The sequence below is a fragment of the Camellia sinensis genome, chromosome 13, assembly GCF_055761805.1.
Source record: "Camellia sinensis isolate YWXY chromosome 13, ASM5576180v1, whole genome shotgun sequence".
Lineage (NCBI taxonomy): Eukaryota > Viridiplantae > Streptophyta > Magnoliopsida > Ericales > Theaceae > Camellia > Camellia sinensis.
This window is the reverse complement of record NC_138973.1, coordinates 101,083,034-101,108,791: the sequence shown is the minus strand read 5'-3', so window position 1 is coordinate 101,108,791 and position 25,758 is coordinate 101,083,034. Positions and strand designations below refer to the sequence as shown.

At 37.0% G+C, this 25,758-nt stretch overlaps 1 protein-coding gene and 1 long non-coding RNA gene across 2 annotated transcripts; both read left to right on the top strand.

The window, feature by feature from the left end:
* Positions 1–16,791: 16,791 nt before the first annotated feature.
* Positions 16,792–17,969, top strand: LOC114322029 (NADP-dependent malic enzyme-like). Its single transcript, XM_082900758.1, has 3 exons — positions 16,792–17,155; positions 17,271–17,345; positions 17,661–17,969. The coding sequence occupies exons 1-3, from the start codon at positions 17,138–17,140 to the stop codon at positions 17,967–17,969; spliced, it is 402 nt and encodes a 133-aa protein (XP_082756884.1). The 5' UTR covers positions 16,792–17,137.
* Positions 17,970–20,611: 2,642 nt separating this feature from the next.
* Positions 20,612–25,489, top strand: LOC145805922 (uncharacterized). The gene is made up of 6 exons (XR_014348227.1): positions 20,612–20,739; positions 20,834–21,409; positions 21,685–21,890; positions 22,114–22,224; positions 23,845–23,901; positions 24,961–25,489. It is a non-coding gene; the product is annotated as an uncharacterized LOC145805922 (long non-coding RNA).
* Positions 25,490–25,758: the final 269 nt, after the last annotated feature.

Sequence of the window (25,758 nt, the reverse complement as noted above, 5' to 3'; positions counted from 1 at the left end):
GTTTTAGTGATGTTTATGTGTTTGTTTACAGGTTTGCATGGTGGAGAAGAATTATTGGTGATTATGGTTGCAGTTGATATATCTATAGTTCGTTCTGTGCCAAAGATTTTGATCTTTTTTTTTTTCAATAAAGACCATAAAATTTATATTAAAAAAATGGGCATCAAATTTTTTATTTTATAGAAAATGTGAAAATTTATTGAGAATTCAAGATTTTACTATAACATTAGATTTTTGTATAACTAGGTAAATTTAAAATTTTTAAATATCATTGTATTTTTTTATTTTTATTCTCTTTCTATCCCACTATATCATTACTGTTATTTGTTAGTTTGTTAATTATAATTTAATTAATTGAAAATGAAAGCTTAATATAACTTTTCATATATATTATAATTAATTTGTTGCAGTTATAGTTGTATATAATAGCATAATATATAAGAATAATCTCTAAATATAATTTCCATCTTTTTTTTTTATGTGATTAAATAGTCCATCTTAGATAGTATAGAGAAGAGTTTGATGGCTTCTTTTATCTCTAAAAAAAACCCAATTTTTTTTTTTTACTTTTTAATTTTTAAATTGAAACATCATTTGTTTATGTCCATAAAACAAAATTGATAAACACCTATCCAAAAGTTACACATTTTTTTTTTCTTTTTTAATATGTAGGATATTTACAACTGGAAAATGTTTGACACCTCAATCCCCCCCCCCCCCCCCCAATAATCTAACTTACAATGATGTAATCATAAGGGCCAATTTTTATATAAATATGATAAGAGAATTAATTAAATTATATATTTCAACCAACCATATACTCAACTTTGACTATTTCAATATGTTAATTTACTATAATTCTAATTAAGAAAATCTTCAACTCTTAATTTTTTTTTATCAAATTATAATTTGATAAAAATTTAAAAAGATGAAACGTTGAAAATTATTTTTTTTTCCCATCAAAATTGGTGAAAAGAAAAAAAAAAATTGGATAAGAATGAAAGTTCTTTTAAAAATTGATAAAAATTTAGTAATTCATATCAAATCAAAATTTTTATTCAAATTTAAAATCAAATTAAATAAAAAAATTAAAAGAAAATGATGAAAGTTTGAAAATATTTTGAAACCTTCTCATTCTTAAGACTAGAAATTGGTATGTGTATTATATTTATATGGTATTTTAGTTATGAAATTAAAATCAAAAGAAATGTAACTTAAATTATTGGATTAATAATAAAAATATTATATTAATTATTATTAAATATCACTCACTACTAAAAATCGGACTTTTTGTCTAAATTATAATAAAATTGTATATTTGTATTATATTAAGTACTTCACTTCACATTTAATAATAAAATTGTATATTTGTCTTAACTATAACTTTTAAATTTGTATATTTTCATAACAAGAAGAGGTATGTTGTAACTCATTTAATCTCATTTAATCAGATTTAACTTTTTTTAATACAAATTATCAAAATTGCACTAAATAGATTTATATATATATTCTATTTTTTTAAACTAATAATTTAATAAGTTATAAACATAAAGATTAACTTATAAATTTAATGTATACCATAACAAAAAATATTAAATTACTTCAAGATAATTGTAATGATTTTTTTTTTTAAATATAAAGTCCCGTGCATAGCATGGGTTACCACTAGTATCTATATCTATACTATATATTAAGCAAAATGGGGTTTTTAATCCCAAGCCTTGTGGGAGCTCCAATCTCCCAATCTAAGTTTCTTGATTTTTTGATTTAAACAAAAAAATCTTAGCATTTATTAACTTCTACCAACTTCCAAGTTTTACCCTCATAAAAACACTTTAATGCATTAAGAATAAGTATAAAAAAAATTCTTTGAAATCCAACACATATGAATTCCTTGAAAAATCCCAACACATATGATTGTTATATCTCATAATAACACTTTAATGCATTAAGAACAAGCATAAAAAAAATTTCTTAAAAAGTCCAGCACATATGATTATTATCAAAATATTAAACTTTAATATAATATAAAAAAGGAAAAAAAGAAGACATTTAAAAAAAAAACATTTAAAAATCACAATTCACATATATAGATAATTGTAAACACAATCCGTGCATAGCACGGATGTTATGCTCGTATCTATACTATATATTAAGCAAAATGAGGTTTTTAACCCCCAACCTTTGTGGGAGCTCCAATATCCAATCTAAATTTCTTGATTTAAAAAAAAAAAAAAACCTTAGCATTTATTAACTTCTCCCAACCCCCAAGCATTACCTTCATAATAACATTTTAATGCATTAAGAACAAGCATAAAAAAAATTCCTTGAAAAGTCCAACAGATATGAATTTCTTGAAAAGTCCCAAACATATGATTATTATTCCTCATAATAACACTTTAATGCATTAAGAACAAGCATAAAAAAAATTCCTAAATTTCTAAAAAAAATTCCTAAAAATTCCTAAATTCCTAAAAAAATTCCTAAATTTAATGCTGAGTTTTTAACCCCCAAGGCCTGTGGGAGATTTAATATCTCAATTTGAATTTTTTAAATTTTTTATTTAAAAAAAAAACTCAGCATTTATTGATTTGGTCAAGATCCCCTAATCAGCATTTATTAACTTTTTTCAATCCACATGTCTTTCCACATGCCTGCATTTATTGATTTGGTTAAAATCCCCTGATCAGCATTTAAAATCCCCTTATACAAATAATTATAGATACAATCTGTGTATAATTACTGCAGTACCCTTTTCAACTTCTCCCATACACTATGGTTAGTGATAAGATTGTTAAATTATTTTTATAAAAAATATTAAAAAACATAATTTATATATTAAAAAAAATCTAAAACAAATATAAATATCTATAATTATCTCGTGCATAGCACGGGTGATAGCTAGTATTATATAAGGAAAATGGGGTTTCTAACCCACAAGTCTTGTGGGAGCTCCAATATCCCAATCTAAATTTTCTGATTTTTTTATTTAAAAAAAAAACTCAGCATTTATTGGCTTTTTCCAATCCATAAGCCTTTTTGACTTTTCTCATAGTTACTACAACACAATTTTCAATTTCTCTCATACACGATGGTTACTGATGGGATTATTAAATTATTTTTATAAAAAATCTAAAAAAATAGTAATTAATCCATTTAAAAGGAAAGCTAATTAATCTATTTAAATAGCTTTTATGCCTTGATTTACATATTTCAAAAGGAAAGTTAATTGATTCATTTAAAAATTTATTTTTTAAGGAAAGGAAATTAATTTATTTACAAATTTAAATTTAATAAGAAAGTTAGTTAATCTATTTAAAATTTTAAAGAACTTTTATGCCTTGATTTACACTTGTTAATTAATTTATTTAAAAATTTAAATTTAGAAATTGAGAAGGAAACTTAACTAAAATATAAATTTGAATTTGAATTTTTATACTACTAAAATATAGGAATAAATCTATATCTTTCATAGATTTTTTTCTTAATGTTTAATAATTTTATATGCATCGATATTCCAATCTATATATCTATATTATAACAAACAAACTTTCATTTAAAAAAAATCATTAAACCTTCAAAGATTAGTGATGTAGATAGAATCAAACAAAATGTGTAGGTCTTAGAGTTTTAAAGTAAAAAATTTATGTTAGAATTTGTTCAAATGTAATTCTCTTAATATTTATAAATATTTTTTATTGATCGACAAAAAACACCATAAACATTAAGATTATTATTTTATTTATTTATTTATTTATTATTATATTAAGTTATTAAAATAAGATGTATTATAGGGTTAAATCAAGAATTGTTGGGGGGGAAAAAAAATCGACTCAAACTAAATTTTTTAGACTCACTTTTAATATTTAATCTAATATTGGAACCCTCAAGCTAACTTATATCGGTTAGAAATTGATAAAGGTAATTTGAAATAATTAAGATAAATTTTAATGACTAGGTGAATGTTACATTGGCATAAATATTCAGTCAATTAACTTTCACGTCACTTTTAATATTTAGTCAAACACCACAAGTCAATTTTAATCTATTTTCACATAAAAATTATAACAACAATTTTAATTTTTAATTATTTATTTATAATTGTGCATATCACCAGTAATATTCTAGTTTACATACAGACAATGCATACAACAGAGAGTGTGTGAGACAGAGCAAAGCCAACAAGCGCCACTTCAACTCTTGATTTTCTCACTCTCTCTCCACCGCCTAACGACGACAAATCAATTATATCTCTCTGTTTCTTTCTCTCTCCAAATCTTCTAGATTTTTCTCCGTGATGATCTCTCCGAATAGGGGCACTTTCCTGGTAATGAACACTTTCTCTCTCTCACCGATGAAAAATTGAAAAAATAAAAATAAAAATAAAAATAAAAATTTCTCTCTCTCTATCTGTCTATCTATCTATTTATCTATCTATACACATATATAGTAGTGCGTCTGTGTATGATTTCTAGTGTGGGGATATATTTTTGAGTACCAACACATGGCAAGGTGACGTCGACGTGTCAGCCGAGGTAACACGTGTCCAGGACATGACGCCGAGGTGATCTCGGTTAAGCCGAGGTTATCTCCGAAAATATCAGAATCCGAGATAAGCGGATAAGGGACAAGAGTCATAGAATGAGAGAAGACTTCAATTTGGGTAAAGATGAGACTCCTAGAGAGTTTTATCCCAATCCTACGGGGAGTCCAAGATTGATAGTAATCCTAAGTCCATTAGAGCTAGGCTCCTGTTGGGACAAGGATTGAGTTAGCTATAAAAGAAAGGCACCCCCATGGGTCTAAGGTATGCTTTTGATATTTTGTCTAGTGAGTTAAGCACTATTGATTATTTTTGAGAGATTACTGACTTGATTGTCGGAGTGCCCCCGGGTGGACGAACCACCGTCGAAATCTTCTCTTTCTGTTGCAGGTCAGCCAGGTGTCATCTATTCTACCAGTGTTCTCCAGCTGAATACTAAGTTGGGCAGTGTGATCGGAAAATCACTCACACAATTTGGCGCCATTTGTGGGAAAGAAAGTAGAATAGATGGTCAGTAATAGACCGAAGGAAAAGATTGGGGACGACACTCCTACTGGGAATGGGAGACCTATTGACCTTGATGGCGAAGGAGACAGGTTCAATGCAGAAACTCATGAGCAAGTTCATGGAGTAAAAGACGTCGGCTAGACTGGCGACGTACCAAAGAAACCTGATCGAAACAGGTATTACAACGAGGATGACCTCCGGGTTTGGAAGGATAGGTGCCTACGGAGGGACGAAGAGGTAAAAGAGATGGCAAACAAATTGGCAGACCTGCAGTCGGTCGTCAATTTCATGATGCAAAATAACGTCATGTAGCCACCATTCCTGCTACAGGACACACCGATTCCAGCTGCCAATGCCCAGAAGGGAGGGCAAAAAACAATCCCCTTAGCTCCTCAGCACAACAGGAGCGAAAGATACTCTCACCGACCTTCTAGGGAAGTCGAACGAAGAGAGTCGAGAAGAGAAGAATCACGGAGGACACATCACACAAAAGAGGCAGACCCCAAAGGACATCGGCATGTTCAGGGGCAGGCACTGTGCTTCGACACAACTCATGGAGAAGGGTCGAAAAGGACTCACCACGAAGCTGAAAGTAGCGCACCAAAAAGACTGAAAGCATGGGATAGTCGAGCTCCCGGGCGGACGAAGGAGGACTTAAGAGATTACCTCAAGAGGAAGCAACAGAATGCCGACGCCGAGGTAACCTCCCCAGACAAGCCGAGGACACCATTCTCGGTGGAATTAGACAGGTTTGAGGCACCGAAGAGATTCAGTATGCCGAGGTTTCAAATATACGATGGTAAGTCAGACCCCAACTTCCACGTTGGACTATATTTGAACTCAATGGCATTGTATAGTGGGAACGAGCCATTGCTCTGCAAAGTGTTTCCCTCATCCTTCGGGGAGATTGCATCAGATTGGTTCCACAAACTACCGAAGGGAAGCGTGAAGACTTGGGAAGGTCTGGCCGAGATGTTTGTGGTCAGGTTCGTGACAAACAAGCTGCAGCCATTAAGGGTAGACATATTGATGGCTCTGAAGATCAACAAGGATGAAGGCCTTAGGCCCTATGCAAAAAGATACTATGAGGTGTTCAATCGAATACCCGAATGTAATCAAGAGGTGGCGGTCGTATCTTTCAAGAATGGCCTGAAAGACAACTGTCCACTAAGAAAGTCTTTGGCAAAGACATTGCCAAAAAGTATGGAAGAGCTCATGGCGAGAATCGAGAAGTACGCCAGAGCCGAAGAAGACACATCGGGAACTAGGAAGATAAAACAAGAGAAAGGAAACGGCTTTCCGAAGCGAGGCCGAGGTAACAATGGATCGAGCAAACAAGAAACAGAGCTGAGGGCCACACAAGCAGTAACAACTGTGTTCCGAATCCCAATTCCGAAAGTCCTGGACCGGATTCTGAACCAACCCTATTTCAGAACACCAGCAAAGGCACCAGGAGAGTTTATGGGAAGGAACGTTGGCAGACATTGTGCTTACCACAATGAAGATGGGCACACGACTCAGGGTTGTAGAGCCCTAAAAACACACTTGGAAGAACTGGTGAGGCAAGGCCATCTGAGAGACCTCATCAACGAGGCCAGGACAAGGGAAGAACAGGCAAGATTGCCTCAGGCGCCAGCAGCTTCGCCTCCCCCAGCACCACAACCTCAAGCAGGAGGACCTCAGGTAGTCAATGTGATTCACTCGAAGGTCAACGAGAACGAAATTAGGGAGGAGACCCAGAAGGTGAAGCACCTGCAACATGTCTACCAAGTCGGGGAGAAGAGACATCGGGCAGAGGAGCGCCAAGGACCAGTAGTGTCCTTTTCAGAAGCCGACCTTGAGATGGTACAGCATCCGCATAATGACGCCTTGGTAGTATCCCTTCAGGTTGGGGAGTGCCAAGTAAAACATATCCTGATTGACCAAGGCAGCTCTTGCGACATCATGTACGTTCGATGTTACAAGGAGTTCGGCCTTCACCCAGACGATATGGAGCAATCCAATAGCCCAATGGTCGGGTTCAATGGAACGCCGACATGGCCACTGGGAATAACCAGCTTGGAAGTGCAGGCGGGCACCAGGAAGGTAACAACAGAGTTCACTATAATCGACACACCCTCCCCTTACAACATCATCTTGGGAAGGCCATGGTTGCATACAATGGGGGCAGTTCCCTTAACATTGCATCAACTATTGCGATTTCAACAGAGCATGGGATAGAGGAAGTCAGAGGCGATCAGCTGCAGGCGAAGAATTGCGCCATGGCAGCAATGAAATCTACCTATAGCATACGAGAGCCAGAAAAGGCAGAAATTGAAGATGAGGACGTGAAAGTCCTAGAAGACGTCGGCAAGGAGCCAACCGAGAAGAGCGAAGAGGCACTAAAGAAAATCCTCATCCAAGATGGAGATGAAGAACACTTCTTTCTTCTCGGCTCGGGCTTAACCGAAGAAGAGGAAAAAGAGTTGGAAGCTTTTTTGAGAGCAAATATTGAGGTGTTTGCTTAGACACCTTACAAAATGCCTGGCATTGACCCTGAGGTCACTTGCCACAAACTGAATGTTGACAGGTCGGCCAAACCTGTAATTCAACGAGCCAGAAGACTGACGTTGATGCACGTCGAAGCAGTGGAGGAAGAAGTAGACAAACTTCTGGAGGCCAAGGCCATTAGAGAAGTTCACCACCCGACATGGCTATCCAATACAGTGGTGGTAAAGAAAAAGAACGGTAAATGGAGGGTCTGCGTAGACTTTACCAGCCTTAACAAAGTCTGTCCCAAAGACAGCTTTCCTCTACCAAAGATTGACCAGCTAGTAGATGTCACTCCAGGGCATAGAAGAATGAGCTTCCTAGATGCTTACAGGGGGTACCACCAGATAGCCATGTACCCCCCAGATGAAGAGAAGACCACGTTCATCACCCCAAAAGCCCTGTACTGTTACAGAGTAATGCCTTTCGGGTTGAAAAATGCTGGAGTAACTTACCAAAGGTTGGTAACCAAAATGTTCAAACACCTGATTGGCCGAACAGTAGAAGTCTACATCGACGACATGGTCGTTAAGACCAAGAAACCTGAGGGTCATCTCGCGGATCTAAAAGCAGTCTTTGAAATCCTTAAAACATATCGGCTCCGACTCAATGCATCGAAGTATGCATTTGGAGTTGGATCTGGTGAGTTTTTAGGCTACCTGGTGACCAGAAGGGGCATCGAGGCCAGCCCAAATCAGATCAAGGCCATCCTAGAGTTGAAGAGCCCGATGTCGGCAAAGCAGGTGCAGATGCTAACTGGAAGGGCCCTGAACAGATTCATCAGCAAAAGCTCAGACAAGTGCAGACCTTTCTTCAACTTGGTGAAGAAAGCCACAGACTTCCTGTGGACCGAAGAATGCGAGGCCGCCTTGGCCGACCTAAAGAAGTATCTGACCACAGCTCCAGTCCTTTCAAATCCAGAACCTAGAGAGGAGTTGTTTTTGTACTTAGCCGTTTCAGAGCATGCGATAAGCACGGTAGTAGTCCGAGAAGACAAAGGGGAACAAAGGGTGTTTACTATGTAAGCAAAACCCTGGCCGATGCAGAAACGAGGTATCTACCGTTAGAGAAATTGGCACTGGCTTTAGTAATGGCTTCAAAGAAGTTGAACCATTACTTCCAGGCCCATAAAATTGTGGTGCTAACAAAACACCCCTTGAAGTCCTTACTGTAACAAGGAGACCTGACAGGAAGAATAGCCAGGTGGGCAGTCATCCTAGGCCAGTATGACCTGGAGTACAGGCCAAGGACAGCAATCAAAGGCCAGGTTCTGGCCGACTTCGTGGTCGAGTTCACGTCAGAATCCATCGAGCATCGGGCTCCGTTGAGCCAGGATGAACGATGTCCAAACAAGCAAGGAGAAGCTCAGCCAAAGGCGAAAGAACAAAGAAAAGAGAAAAAACTCAGACCCTGCAGCATTTACATCGGCGACTCGTTTCGACTGTTCGTTGATGGGAGTTTAAACCGACAGGGAGCTGGGGCAGGAGTAGTGCTGATATCTCCAGATGGACAGATAGTGGAACAATCCATTCGTTTGGGGTTCAAAGCCTCAAACAACGAAGAAAAATATGAAGCATTGATTGCAGGACTGAAGCTGGCAGTAGCAGCAGAGGCAAACGAGGTAATAGTCTTCTGCGACTCCCAGCTCAGTGTTAACCAGACAACGGGCGAGTTTGCTGCCCGAGATGAACGGATGTCGGCCTACGCGAAGGAGGTCATCAGGCTGGCAGCCTTGTTTCAGAACTACCGACTACTTTAGGTTAGCCGAGATGATAACAGCTACACCGATGCGTTGGCCTACCTAGCTAGTGCAGTACAAACTGGAAAAGTAAGGACAATAATGATCGACTATTTGTCGGGCCCAAGCATCGAACCACTATCCACAGAGCATGAAGCAATATGCGTGGACATGAGACCAAGCTGGATGGACGCAATTATTTCATTCCTGAAAGAAGGGAAGCTGCCAGACGATCACAAAGAGGCACACAGGATCATATTGAAGTCGGCAAGATTCAGTCTGACTGAGAGGGGCATCTTTACAGAAAGTCCTTCACTGGACCCCTTTTAAGGTGCGTACATCATTTACAAGTTGAAGATTTTTTATATGAAATTCATGAAGGAATTTGTGGAAGCCACACTGGGGGCAGATCACTCGCCCATAGGGCCATTACCCAAGGGTATTGGTGGCCTTACATGCAGAAGGATGCAGAAGCCTATGTAAAGAAGTGTGAACAATGCCAAAGGTTTGCACCTCTGATACACCAGCCAGCAGCAGACCTGAACCCTGTATCTAGTCCTTGGCCATTTGCTCAATGGGGCATGGATCTCATCGGACAACTGTCCCAAGCAACTGGACAAAGGAAGTACTTACTAGTAGCAACAGATTACTTCACTAAATGGATAAAAGCTGAACCTCTTGCCAAGATCCGAGATGTGGATGTAAAGAACTTCATTTAGAAGAACATTATCACCAGGTTTGGGATTCCAAGAGCAATTGTTGCAGACAATGGAACTCAATTTGACAGTAAGCTAATCAAGAACTTTTGTGCAAAGTTCAAGATCAAGAACTACTTTTCAATCCCAAGCTTTCCACAAAGTAATGGACAAGAAAAAGCATCCAACAAAGTAATTCTGGATGGGATAAAGAAGAGGCTGTAGGCAGCAAAAGGAAAGTGGGTAGACGAATTACCCAATGTACTCTGGGCATATCGAACTACGCCGAGAAGATCAATAGAAGAATCTCCATTTGCCATGGCTTATGGCACAGAAGCAGTCATTCCGCTATAGATCGGCATCCCAGAAATCATAACCCAGGGAGTAGAGAACGGAACTAATGATGTACTCTTAGCTTGAGATCTAGATCTTCTAGAAAAACGAAGGGAGAAAGCTGCGATTCAGCTCGCAGCGTACCAGCAGCAGCTTGCCAGAGCTTATAACAAGAGGGTTAATCCAAGGGAGTTCCACGTCGGTGACCTGGTCTTGAGAAAAGTCGTCGGCAACAAGAAGGATCCCAGAGAGGGCAAGCTTGGCCCAAATTGGGAAGGACCCTACAGAATCATCTCGGTGCTGGGCAATGGGACATATCGGCTTGAAGATAATGAGGGCAAAGAATTGCCAAGACCTTGAAACACTTGCAATTTGAAATTTTTCTATCATTAGAATTCCTTTGTTCTTTTGTCATTTGCCGAAGTAAATAAATAAAGATCCAGCTTGGTTTTCTTTTCAAAATACTTGACATTGTCTCTAGAATACATGTATAATGAGAACCTAAGCAGAACTTAGGTTCACATGAGGGGGCAGAGAGAGCTGAAATCATTATTTAACACTTGTTGAAATTTGTGGACAATTTACAAGTTGAAGTTAAACCGAAATCATTGTTTAGCACTTGTTGAAATTTGTGGACAATTTACAAGTTGAAGTTAAACCGAAATCATTGTTTACCACTTGTTGAAATTTGTAGACAATTTACAAGTTGAAGTTAAACCGAAATCATTGTTTAGCACTTGCTGAAATTTGTGGACAATTTACAAGTTGAAGTTAAACCGAAGTCATTGTTTAACACTTGTTGAAATTTGTGGACAATTTACAAGTTGAAGTTAAACTGAAATCATTGTTTAGCACTTGTTGAAATTTGTAGACAATTTATAAGTTGAAGTTAAACCGAGATCATTGTTTAGCACTTGTTGAAATTTGTGGACAATTTACAAGTTGAAGTTAAACCGAGATCATTGTTTAACACTTGTTGAAATTTGTGGACAATTTACAAGTTGAAGTTAATCCGAGATGATGTCTAACACTTGTTGAAATTTGTGGACAATTTACAAGAAGGAAGACTAAGGTTAAATACTTGTTGAAATTTTATACCTACAAAGTGAAACCAAGATTACGCCGAGAAAGGTAGTTAGGTACTTGCCGAGATAAATCATCGGTTTGTACAATCGAGGTTTGTCACCCCGAGGAGGTTGCACAAGGATTGAAGTGTATATTGAAGACATGCCAAAACTTCTAAGTATAGAATCATGCAAGAGCAGTAAAGAGAAGACAAAGATACAAGCACTCAGAGAAGGAAAGTTCTATTAATATTCAGAAAAGGCATGTTGGCCAAAAGCCTACAATCGTTCCCAAAAAAAAAAAAACAGCAAAAGTACAAAAGATAGAAGAAAATAAACATCAAAATTAAGAGTCTTCAGCAGGCTGGGTTTGGACCTCGGAGGATTGCTAAGAAGACATCTCGGCAACCTTCTCGGCCGCAAGTTCAACGTCGATTTCTTGCAGGGTTTCATCTAGGCTCTTAACGGCAAGAGGAACATCGGATAAAGTTTTCTCAAGAGCAACATCTTTGCGAACCTCCTCATCCTCCTCATCTTGAGTCAAGTCTAGGACTTGCTCATTTTTAGGAGGAGACTTGGCCCCAGCAGCATCTTTGAACTTCCTTACCAAACCCTCCTCCTCCTCGGACTCAGAGTCGTCGTCATCAGATTGAGCTGGAGTTGGTGTTGGAAGGAATGGAAGAGGAATGGCATCGGCGTTCCTCAAAGGCGAGTCCTCAGGGACATTAAGCTTTTTTAGAAGGGACATCTAACCAAGGGTGAAACCCTTGTTGCATGCCTCCTTCACTTGCTTTTCGTAGGCCTCCGTGACATCAGCCATGCCCTGGGCATACGCCTTCTCGTCGGCATCCTTGATTTCGGCCTCTTTGGTAGCCAAGGCCTCCTGTAGCTCTTTTTGGGCCTGGGCCATCTTCTCCTCGGCCTCTTTTTTTTGGGACTCAGAAACTTTCCTAATGGCCTCAGCAGAATCAAACCTCTCTTCGGAATCGGTCTGAGCCTTGATGGCAGCTTTTGCCTGGTCCTCCAATTTCTTCATTTTCGATTGAAGGCTTTTGTTGGATTTTTGAAGAGAAGAGAACTCCCTCTTCATCTTGGCCAATTTCTCTTGATTTTCAAAAGAATGAACAGAGAAAGAATGGGCATGCTGGATGGCCTGAAAAAACACAAGACAAAAGTTATTGCAAAATCTTCTAAAGTACAGGAAAGGGAAAAATTGCTAGGTAAGGACACTCACTTGAACAGAACGTTGAAGCATCAGAGCGTAATTTTCAAACTCACTCAACCCGGCGTTTCGGTCAAGATCGCCGGAGAGAAGCAGAGCAGTACTGAGGGCTACGTCGACGTTGATGTCCTCAGTGCTATCGTTGGCCATGACTGGCTTATCTTCCAAGGTAATTTCGGGGGCCTAGGGGGCAGCAGACGTTTTAGACCCCGAGGTCGTTGCAGAAGATGACCTCGGCCTTTTGGATTTGGTAGAATCGGATAGAAGTGTTTCAGCAGACCTCTTTGCAGGGACAGAGGCAGTTTTCTCACTCGAAGCCAATTTGGAAACTGGCAAGGTATCCTTAGAATTGATCTGAGGCACCTTTGCCTTTGGCTGAGCCTTTTTGATTCGTTTTGGCTTTGAAGGAGGCTGGGTTTGTGTTGGCTGAGCGTCAACATCAGCTGGAATGTTAGCCAGGAGATCTTTGGCAACTGGTTTTGGGCGACGCATCTCGGCAGAAGAAACTGTTCGACATTGATGGCAGCGTTGGGATATTGGAATCAAGTATGGAGCCGAGGTTGATGGTATCTCACCTGGATCAAAGGTTGACCGTTGGTCTGTCCGAGATATGGACGCGGTTTGTGGAGTTGTGGCAAATGGTGGAGAAAGGCTTTTCTTCTTCCTTTTAGGGACGTCGGGCAGAGTTGACTTGTATGTTGGAATAAAATTGAGAAGCAGAGGCGCCTTCTGTTTATGGACTGGCAAGTCCAAAAGTTTTTTCAAATCCTTGCTGGGAATGAAGGATTGGCGAAAGTCTTTTGGTGGCTTAGGAACAGTTGCAAGAAACGTAGACAATAAGAAATAGATAAAGTATAAAAGACTTTAAAAAATAAGTAGGTATGAATGCAGGGCTCTTACTATTGCCCTCTACAAAGACTGATCGAAGGAAAGGGAAGAGATGGAGGTCTTCATCTGGGGCGAACTCCCAGTTCCCCGAAGTAATGAAACAATCATCCCCAGCCCCCTTGTTGGAATCAGGGAGGTTGGCAACGATTTTGTATTTAGTGGACCTCAACTTGAGGTAGTAAACGTAGCCAGTGTCTTTTTTAAGGCCACACGTAGTGTAGCAATATTGGATGTCGGCTAATGTGATCCTAGCGTTTTCTTATTTGGCTAAGGCTATGATACCATTGATGGTTCGATAGGAATTGATGGAAAGTTGCATCGGGTTCAACTTGTAATAATGAAGTATTTCACAGAAAAGGATGTTGAGTGGGAGCCGAAGTCCACACTCAATGAAGGCTACCACAGGGAAAGGTATGGAGTCGTCAGTAGTCATGATAGAGTCATCATCCCCAGCCAACCTCAGATGGACGTCGGCTGGGATTTCAAACTCTTGTCTAAAGAATATTAGTTTGGATGGGGTGTCTACCGTATGTTTCCACATATCCATGATATTGGCTTAATCAAAGGGGTTGGATTTCAGAAGATGTTTTGAAAGGGTTATTGGGACCTCGGCAAACACTTAGGTAAATGCAGGTTTTAGTTTTTTTCCTAAATTGTGGGTTCTACAGACAAATCCCAAACCTAAAGCTACGGAGATGAAGATTGAAGGGACGAATTTGGAAAACAGAAAAACAGGGATCCGTTTCAGAAACAAGAATGGTGATGAAGACATCAAGAAATCAAGACAAAAAGATTGCATAAGTGTATCAGGCCAAGAACAGTGGCAGAAACCAACAGGTATGTGAACAGTGCGATTATTCCAGACATGGACAAAGAACAAAGATATGAAATAAACATGCTCAGATACATGATTCGCGAATCAAATGTTCGAATAAAACAGCAATGACAACTAATGATGAAGCAAAATTTCATGGAACACAACAAGAACTGAAAACCAGGAGGGATGGTGACTTACTAGAGAAAAGAAGCCGATGCTTGGGGTCGCCGAAGTCAGAAGAACGGTGGCGGTAGAACAGATTGGCAAGAACCACGCCAGAAGAGGTGAACAGTAGCGATGGCAGAGCTTCAGAGCTTGAAAAAATGGAGGATTAGAGGAAGCTAGAGAGAGAAAAAGTTCTGAATGAAGACGATGTAAAGTGAAAAAAACGAAAGAGGGAAACAAGTTTTGTCAAAAACTTGAAACGGCGGCAAAAGAGGGCAATTAGTGCGCCTGGAACAGCCAATGCGTCAGATGGCGCAGGTAGGCGCGAAACGACTAATAAGCGAGTCCGAAGTACGATCCAGTAAGGAGAAAACACGTGGCTTAACGATTGAGTTGTTATGTATGACAGCTCATACGCGTGAAGGAGCTCTTGGAATTCTTGATCTTTAAGAAGACATGCTAGCCTACGATGATGATCTCGGATTAAACCGATGAATTAGCATGAGGTACTGATATAGGTTCCATCACCTCAGAATGCCGAGGTAATAGAACCTAGGGGGCAGTTGTGGGGATATATTTTTGAGTACTAACACGTGGCAAGGTGACGCCGACGTGTCAGCCGAGGTAACACGTGTCCAGGACATGACGCCGAGGTGATCTCGGTTAAGCCGAGGTTATCTCCGAAGATATCGGAATCCGAGATAAGCGGATAAGGGACAAGAGTCCTAGAATGAGAGAAGACTTCAGTTTGGGTAAAGATGAGACTCTTAGAGAGTTTTATCCTAATCCTACGGGGAGTCCAAGATTGATAGTAATCCTAGGTCCATTAGAGCTAGGCTCCTGTTGGGACAAGGATTGAGTTAGCTATAAAAGAGAGGCACCCCCATGGGTCTAAGGTATGCTTTTGATATTCTGTGTAATGAGTTAAGCACTATTAATTATCTTTAAGAGATATACTGACTTGATTGTCGGAGTGCCCCCGGGTGGACGAACCACCGCCGGAATCTTCTCTTTCTGTTGCAGGTCAGCCAGGTATCATCTATTCTGCCAATGTTCTCCAGCTGAATACTAAGTTGGGCAGTGTGATTGGAAAATCACTCACACATCTAGCATTTGCTTATTAGGCTTTTGCAGCTCTAATGTATCCAGACAGAATCAAATTGGACTATCCTTTTTTGTGAGTATCTTTTGATTGTGTTTTTTTTTTATGTTGACACCATGAAAAACACTAAGGGTGTGTTTGATTGGACGGACAGGATTAGAATCCATCAGACTTGAGTCCTGGGACTGTGAATCCCCCGGACTATTTGGTTGGATTGGATATGTATCATGTGTTTGTTTTTTCATGAGATTAAACGTCTTGAAAAGACTATTTTTAGTGAATCCAACGTTTGATTGGACAGACTGGATAGGATAAATGAACAAAAGACTATTTTACCCTTTTTTAATTGTTTATTAAGTAATAGCAATATAAACATATCTTTAATATTTTAATTATTTTTAGCTAGATTAAATAAAAAATTTTTTTATTTTATTTTTTACTCAATTAAATAAATTTATTTTTTTAAATTAAATAAATAAATAAATAAAATATGAATAAAAATTTATAATATTTTGTTAATTAAAATTTTAAATAAATTTGTTTTTAAAAATAATAATAATTAAACAATGAAATTAAATAAAACATCTATTAACATTTAAATAATGAAATTAAATAAAATATAAACAAAATTTTAAAATAAAAATCAATAAAATATCTATAAAAAATTATTTAAAAATAAATAAATAAAACATCAATAAAAAGTTAAATAAAATTATTTTATTTTTAAATTGAGACATTTAAATTTTATTGAATTTTACGAAATATAATACATAATTAAATAGTGGAGGGTCAAAATAGTCATTTCACCACCTAATTCCAACAGTGAATAATCCCCCAAAATTGTCCTGCACCCCCCTAGGATAGTATAATACCCCATATGGGGATAAGGAGTTCGGCCGAACTCCATATCCAACAGACTAAAAATAAAACAAACATTGAATTGAATTTACTGTGCAGATAATCCGGACAGTAAACCTTGTTGTATTTTCTTGTATTTTTTGCAAGAAACTAGAAATTAGTTACCATTCTTGTACAAGAAAATTTCATACTAAACAAACTCAGACAAATTTTTTTTTCCCTCACTTTCTACCGTTTTCATCCTAACCAAACTTAGCCTTAGATTCCTCAAGTTCTCTATTTGTGCGTGCATTGTGTTATACTTGTAGCCCATTTTGGTTTATGAAATGTTGCTGCTGCCCCTGCTTCAATTCATTTTCTGGTTATATGCAATTTCCGCTAATGTAGTATGTTTTAACTTCTAGTTTCTTATTCTGTATTGTTCATCTAATTTTCTCCTAAAATTATGGTGGGTAATTTTCTAATTAGTTGACTCTAAAGATGCATATAACTATATAGTAGCTTGTGTATGTATATATGTTATGTCTGGAGTGCCTGCCATTGTTGACCATTGTAATTGTCTTCTGATGCTAATTTATCTTCATTTTTTACTTGTTCATCTTGTACTCCAGTGGGTATACTTTGTTGAGGGACCCACATTACAACAAGGGGCTTGCGTTCACAGAGAGAGAGAGAGATGCTCATTACTTGCTTGGTCTGTTACCACCCGTGGTTATAACTCAACAACTTCAAGTACCATCTGTGTTTTCTATCTTATAACTAGTTAATATGATTCCTGTTGAACTTTTCTTTTTGGGGCTCTATATCAGGTGAAGAAAATGATGCACAATATTCGCCAATATCAAGTTCCACTTCAGAAGTACATGGCCATGATGGATCTTCAGGTGCCTCTTTTACTCATAACAACAACTGCAACTTGTTGATTTGAAGCCGTTGGTGCATACGTGGCGTGCTTAGATGCTGCTTGGTTATAAATAATTCATTTTCAACTCACATAACAATATGGAATCTCGGATTATTAGCATTTACCCCTTCATTCTTCATTCCAATGCCAGTGTACTTGAGATACTAGAGACAAGAAAAGCATGACGGATTACTTCATTTATTGTAGCCTTTAAAAGAGTTCAAAATGGATGAAAACAAAAATGGTAAATGTATAATTCTTTAATTTATGCATTTTTAATTGTTTTGGTTTACAGGAGAGGAATGAGAGGCTGTTCTACAAGCTTCTCATTGACAATGTTGAGGAACTTCTCCCGATTGTCTACACTCCAACTGTTGGTGAGGCTTGCCCGAAGTATGGGAACATTTTCAGGCGCGCTCAGGGTCTTTGCATTAGCTTGAAAGAGAAGTATGATTTTGTTTCACCTGTATTTATGAGGCTTACAAGTTCTGATAATTTCAGTTTCAACTTAAAAAAAAGTTTCCTGCTTTCACAGAGGAAAGATTCTAGAGGCACTACAGGAAAAAGGAGTTTAGACGGCGTTTTTTTAACGACGTATTTTTAAACGTCACTATTTTTAATATTTAACGACGTTTTATAAAACGTCGCATATTTATTTAATAAAACGACACCGTTTTATGATAAGAGGCGTTTAAAAACGCCTCCAAATGCGTTGTGCCTCACGCGCTGGGTCTCCCCTTCTTATCCAACCCTGATTTTGAATCTGAGATTCGCCTAAGACCCAAATCGAGAGCCATCTCTGTCTCTCTCTCTCTGAGAGCGATTTCATTCTCAGGTCGAGGAAGCCTTATCAGAGCGATTGAGAGATTCAATCAGGTAGATCTATCATTTTTCCGATTTGGGTCTTAGGCGAATAATCTATCTCTCTCTCTCTCTCTCTCTCTCTCTCTCTCTCCATCCTCTCTAAACCCTTATCAGAGCGATTGAGAGATTCATCTCAATGATTTCACTGTCTCTGTTTCTCTCTCTAATAATCTATCTCTCTCTCTCTCTCCATCCTCTCTAAACCCTTATCAGAGCGATTGAGAGATTCATCTCAATGATTTCATCTCAGAGATTCAGAGCGATTTCATTTCAGTGAGAAGATGGATCATGAAAATCGATTTATCATTACTCGTTAACGGTAGATCTATCGAACAGATGATATGTTAAGCTTCAATCAGGTAGATCTATCATTTTTCACACACACACACACACAGAGATCATGAAGTCTATGGGTTTGATTCTTCATCTTCTTCATATTTTTTTTTTTTTTAGCCGATTTGAGATCTGAAGCTTCGTTCACAACAGATCTATCATTTCCTTCAATTTTTTTTGGCAGATGTGGTGCATCTCTCACTCTCACTGCCTCTGCCTCATATGTATGTGTATCTATAGATCTATGAAGAAAACAGTGATTTGTTCTCGTTTTTGTTTGAATTATCAATTTTATTTGAAAGGCAGGGTTGGTTTTCTGTTTTTGGTTGTTTTGTTTCTAGATCTGAACACGACTTCATTACTTTTCTGAGGTTTGTTTTTGTGTTCTTACTCTTGTTTTTTTACATCGATTACCGATTCGAATTTAGACTCAACAAAGTTCTACTTCTCTCGAATATCACTGCTTGATTTTTTTACTAATTTTAAGTGTTTCAAATTGATCTCATCGTTTCATCGTCTTTTCTGATTCAGATGGCTTCGATGATGCTCTCTCTTGCCTCTGCATCTGCCTCAACTTCAGCAAGCTAATCGCAAGCTATCATTAACATCAATCCACTGGTTAATTTTACAATTTTTTCAATTTTGTGTGATTTTCTTTTCATTTTCCCTATGTTGGATGTTGACCTCTTGTTTGTTTGTGAAGTTCTTTTCAATTTTGTGTGATTTTCTTTTAATGCGTGTGTATGTCTTTCTCATTGACCTCTTGTTTGTTTGTGAAGTTCTTTCTTTTTGTTTTTGTATACAGCTTGTATTCGCTTGATGCTCTCTCTCAATAAAGCTTATTATTCATATAAAAAAAAAAAAACCTATTTAATATCTATGGCTCTTAATGATTCCAAAAATGGCTCACAAATCTCAATTTTATTTGTCCTTGTAGATCTTGTATTATGAACTTTTTTCTTATATAAAGAGATTTTCGTTTTATTTAATACATATGTTTATCAGCAATACCAAAGATGGCTCACAGATCTCAACTTGTTGTCTTTGACTCCTTGTAAATAAAGTGTTATGAATTTTAGATATTACTTGTAAATGTTACTTACAATTTTGATCAAGGCAATTCAACTTGCTGGTTTGGATCAGTTCATCACTCAAAATTGCAGTTGCAAGTTATTGAATTAATAAGAAATGTTTACTTTTGATTTTAATGAAACTATGGCCCTTGATCCAGTGGAATGGCAAAACAGAAGTCATGTTGTCGGCCCCAAGTAATTGGGAATAAGGCTTTGCTGAGTTGTGTTGAGTACATAATTGTATCACTTTTCCATGCTTAGTATTACGAAACAAATGGAAATGGATCATAAAAAGTAGCTAGTAATTTAGAGAGGGCAAAAAAGATTAAATTCACAGGGATTTCTATTATGAAGGTGGCATGGGATTGGTGCATGCTGCTCCAATGCTTTGATCCAGAACTGATTCAGAATTTTTGCTACTTGATTTTAAACTGCTTCTGTGGCATGAATTCCAAGCACACATATTCATATTACGATTCATGTTCATATGGGATCAGAGATGAATTTTTACATATTGGTTGTTAGGCTAGTACATAACGCACAACCCTCCTTAGCAGGGCTTGGGACTAAAAGATTAAATTCTAGCACGACATAGGCCGAGTTAAACCACACACCTGCACCATTTTTAATTTTTTTTTTTAACAATAGCAGATTTTGGAAATGGAGACATGTTTTGTTAGTACAACAGCCATGTCTGTATCTGTCTTGCCCTTGTTTCACAACTTGACGTGGAAGACGAGGTGAAAGAGCTAGAACATTCTTCTCTTCAAGAAACATGAGATAGGGAGCTCAAAGAATTGGACAAAAAGCTTGAACAAAAGGAGGTAAGCCCTTGTTCATGAAGAAATTTATTAGCCGCTTGCATATCTTGGTAGCTTCCGATGGTGGAGCCTATTACTTAATCTATTTCATGATGGAGATCTTAATCTGCTGCAGCTGGTTTTGTCTTTTTTGGAAGAATGTTGGTCCTCTTTACACAAGATATGACCGATGAATATAATATATGTGTGTGTGTATATATATGCAGAGACTATGTTGGCGTCAGTCACGTGGCAAGTTCTCTTTGTAGCATTCTTTGCTACAGTGGCTTCAAAATATGTTCAGGTGAGTTTCATTTTCCAACTTAATACTAATATTTTTCTTATTTTCATTGATGAAAGGAAAATTTTAATTAAGAAAATTCTTTATTGACTCAAAGGATATTATCAAGCCTCTGCAAGGGAACTAATGAGAATCAATGGAACAACAAAAGCACCTGTCATGAATTATGCAGCCGAGACCTCACTTGGAGTGGTAACTATAAGAGCATTTAACATGGCAAACAGGTTCTTCCAAAACTACAATGATGCAAAACTTTTCTTTTACTCGAATGCAACCACGGAGTGGTTAATTTTGAGAGTAGAAGCACTTCAAAATCTTACTTTATTCACTGCTGTTTTTCTCTTGGTTTTACTTCCCAAGGGTTATGTTGATCCAGGTATATCCATGGTTCAGTGGAATAATTCATTTATTGCTTAGAAATTTTCTTTTAGATTCTTAAAACATGTCTATTTTTGCGAGGCTTGTTGGACTTTCTCTTTCTTATGCTTTGGCTTTGACAAGCACCCAAGTGTTCATGATTCGATGGTATAGCAGCTTGACTAATTATATTATTTCAGTGGAACGAATCAAACAGTTCATGCACATACCTCCAGAGCCTCCAGCAATTGTGGAAGATAGAAGGCCACCATCTTCATGGCCTTTTGAAGGGAGGATAGAGTTACAGGATCTAAGGGTAAGGGAACTTATTATTGCTTCCACCTGTTTATATAGATGATATTCAAGCAAATTCATCTAAAAACAATCAATTAATCTTGTGAGTGGCTACTGGCTAGAAGTTTTTGGACTAAGGAACCAATGAAATTTCACGCGATTCAACAATCTAAAAACATATAAATCCTTTCATATGGATTGGGGTGTTGATCTTCTTTAAACAAACTTTCATGTTCCTCTCTTCATTTTCTTCAATGTATATTGTTCGAGTTGCTCAGTCTTGTCTAATTGTTACAGAGGAGATGGACTGAGATAGAAATGGAATGGTGAACTTCAAGGAATTTCTCTTTGCTTTCACTCGTTGGGTTGGTATTGATGATATCGAGGCTGACGAAGAAGGGAAATAGAATGTCTGAATTCAAAATTTTAAAGCTATCTGTCTATCAACAGTGATTATGACCTGCACAGCTTAAGCTTCTCAGATCTGTCAAAACCGCAACAAGGTGAATATATATGTTGTTCTAATGAAATAAAATCAATCTATGTGTTGTTCTTTTATTTAATAGAAAAGTTACTAGAGTTCTATTGTTGATCATTAGGTTCATTTTGAATGAGTTTTAGGTTTACTAAGTTTATGTTTGTGTGTGTATATATTATATACGCCTTTTGAATTAGGGAAAATGGTAAAACTCATAAAACCAAATGGGTTTTTTGTTTTTCCTGTAGGCTTTGAAAGAAGCCTTTGAACAAGTTCAACTGTGTTCCAGGCTGGAGGAACTTTTACTAAAGAAGAAACTCTTAAACAACGGGGATTCTCCAGAGATTCATGCAAAAAAGGTATGGTTTTCCTCTTGATGACAGTGTTTTCTTGGGTTCCACACGTAAGTCTGCCCGTCTTAAGAAATGTGGTTTGTCTTGTTGACGTAAGCATCCCATCTGCCAGGCATATGCGATTTGGACATTGTGTTATCTTTTCATAAATTTCATCCCAAGGTATTGGCCCATATGGCAATCTCTCTTCCTCAGGACCAAACACTTGATTCAAATGGGCTAGATGGTCAGTGGCCATACTGTTTTCTGTTTAAAAAAATAAAATAAAATAAAATAAAATAAAATTTGAAGGGCTAATACATTACCTTTCCAAGTTAAGGACCACATTTAAAAAAGTAAAATGTGATAAAGGCAGTATAGTTTATATGCAAATGATAATATTGTCTATTCTTAGAGTTGATTGTGCAGTTGGGCAATGATTAGATTTGTTTATATTCTATGCTTATTTAAAAACATACTTCATCATTTCTCATTTTCACTGTGTTTGATTAATATGCAGGTTGATAAATTAAAAATTTTATCAGAATCGCTTGTATAGTTATTAGCTTTACCTATCTTTATTTGTTTTTGTATAGTAGTGCACCTCTTCCAAGAATGTGTACCACACCTCGAAATAGTTCTTTCTTCCTTGACATACGAAAAGAAATAAAAAATAAGACCACAACAGTAATCTACCTCGAAATAGTTCCTTCTTCCTTGACATACGAAATAGCATTTTTCAAGGCTATTATACATGTTCTTCAATTAGTGCAATTTTTTACAACTCTAAGAAACAAAAAATAGAAATCTAAATTCCTCAGGGATAGCTTGGAGGTTTTTCTGACATCTAAATTTATTGGCTGATGTTATGGATCACAAACATCTCATTCCCTCCTTTCCCCAAAAGAAGATGAAAAAAGAAAAGAAAAAGAAAAGAAAGGAGAAGAAAAAGATAATTAACTAAATAAATGGAAATATGTAGTATATAAATAAAGTGAGTGTTGAAGCAGATACAGGCAATGCTTGCAGACCTTATGTGAGTTCACACAGTGTTCCTGTGTAAATGATGGGGGACTATTCATTTTGCACACCAGATGGGTTTTGCTTGATTGAGATCAAGTTATAAAATGGAAATGTGGTTAGATTTTATCTCAGCTCACAGGTGTATGCTTAAATAAGAAATTATTCTAGTGTCTGTATTCTATCTATCTAGGTAATTATTCTACCGTCCTTTTCTTTTCTTCTCTTTCTTCCTTTCCCAAAACCCCTCTGCAGGTGTGGCAGAGAAGAAATAAAATTTACTTTTTGAAAGCTAAAATCTTGTTAAAACAGGTGTTTAATTGTGTTTTTTGCTTGTATTTCACAGGTATTAAGTCTGCATGAAACCAATGTTTCAGTTTGTGTTGTGATAATTGACTTTCTCATTCATTTTGTTTGTCAATCTTTGTAATCTATCAAACCAATGTTTCAATTTGTGTATATATATATAGATCCATGTGTTCTTTTTAGATTTCTCTTCTCTATTTTGGGTTTGTCTGCTGTGTAGAATTAGTGAACTCGATTAGGATGAATTGATAAAGACTAATGGATGCCCATTGTACTTTCAATTGTGCCTAAGTCCCTTATTGTTATCATGGCATCCATCAGGCAGTCTTCCTACCACATCATATAGCGGTAATACATCACATGCCTCAGTTTCAGCTGGTACGTATAAGTTTTTGACTTTTTAGTAGTATTTGTATAGTATACTTCAATTAAAATCAAATGGACATGACTATCACAGTTTATTTGTTTATTTGTTTGATCAATTATAGAGAAAATTTTATTGTTGGCCTCAGTTTACAATGATTAATCATTAAATATGATTTTATATTATTTTTGGTGATTGATCTCCTTATGCCATTGTGCGATGTGTTCATTGTTTTGTTCAATTACGAAGGAATCTTATCATGACAAATTGACAGCTTGTCTCAAACCACCCCCACTCCCTCTCTTACTTTTGCAACTGCTTGTCTCTTACTACATCAGCATAACTAGCCAATGCGTGAACTGTACTCTAAAACCTCTTGATATGCTACCACTCCTATAACATCAAAAGGATTTGACCCCCATCAAATGCATAGAAATATTACAAAAACTAGTGGGGTGGCACTCATTACATGAGTGCAAGTGCCATAAAGAACCACTAAGTTAGCCAATTTTTGAACAGTAGTGCATAGAGAGAGAGAGAAAGAGGTGTACTAAGTAGCCTCTTAATTAGGAAAGAGAATTTTTAAAACTAACTGGGAGTTCTAGGCAGTTGTGGGGAGTTCTTTAGAATAATGTGTTTACTTGAACATTTACCCTCAAATGAATATAGAAGTAAAAGGATTTTAATAATGCATAATTTAATTTTCTTTGGATAGTTTAGGGAAATGAAAAATATACACAAAATTAGTGTTCTACTTTTATATATTAGCAAAGATGACATGCTTGACAACTGAAGTAAAAACGAAACTAAAGCTATTAAAAGTACAAATGATGATAATATATATGCATCAATTATGAAGTGCACAATGCTCTAATGGAGATGCTATTAAAGTTGTTGCATGTTGACATTGCTAATATTGGTGCCAAATTTAGTACAAGTCTTGGCAGATTGTTAGATTTTGGAATTGCTATCAACGGTTAGATGCATTTTCTATTGTTTATGATTACTGATATCAACTTCTCTCTCTCGCTCTCCCCCCCCCCCCCCAATTGTATACATGTTTTTAAGTTCAGGGAACAACAGAGATAAATGGAAAAAGTGCATCGGAGACAATGATGGAGAGGCTGGATTAATGATGGAGATGCTGGATTACAAGTTAACAAAACTCAGATTCCTAACATCATTGCAAAGACGCATTGCATAGAGAGGGGCATCCAATTTTGGTGAACTAGGTTGATATGGTAGGAAAATGATTTGTATGTGAATGTGGTTATTGTGAATGAGAATATGAATATCAAGTTGGCTCAAATGTCCAGATTCATATGTCCAGATTCATATTTTGGTGAACTCAGATTCCTAGTTTGGCTCAAATAGAGGGACATCCAATTTTAGTGACTCCATGTAATTCAAACGATTTGTGTGAATGTTTTTTTTTTTTTTTTGGTGACTCCTTAATGTAATTCATTTGATAAGATTTTACTATGTGAATGAGAGTTATTTTTTCATATTAGTGTTATTTTTCAGTTTTATTATAGGTTTTTTTTGGGTTCAATAACCTAAAATTAGCACACAATTAAAAAAAGAAAAAAAAGGGGGCTATCACGGCGTTTCTAAAAACGTCGTTAAATAGCATTAGATATGTGACGGCGTTTTAAAAACGTCGTTAAATAGCATGATGACGTCATGTTACCATTGGCAGAACTTTTAGCGGCGTTTTTAGAAACGCCGCCTATTGTCATATAGCGACGTTTCTAAAGCGCCACAGAGTTATAGCGACGGCCGCATCTTCGACGTTTGGTGCTAAACGCCACAAAAAGATTTAACGGCGTTTTTAAGACCTATTGCGGCATTTTTTAAACGCCTTTAAAACC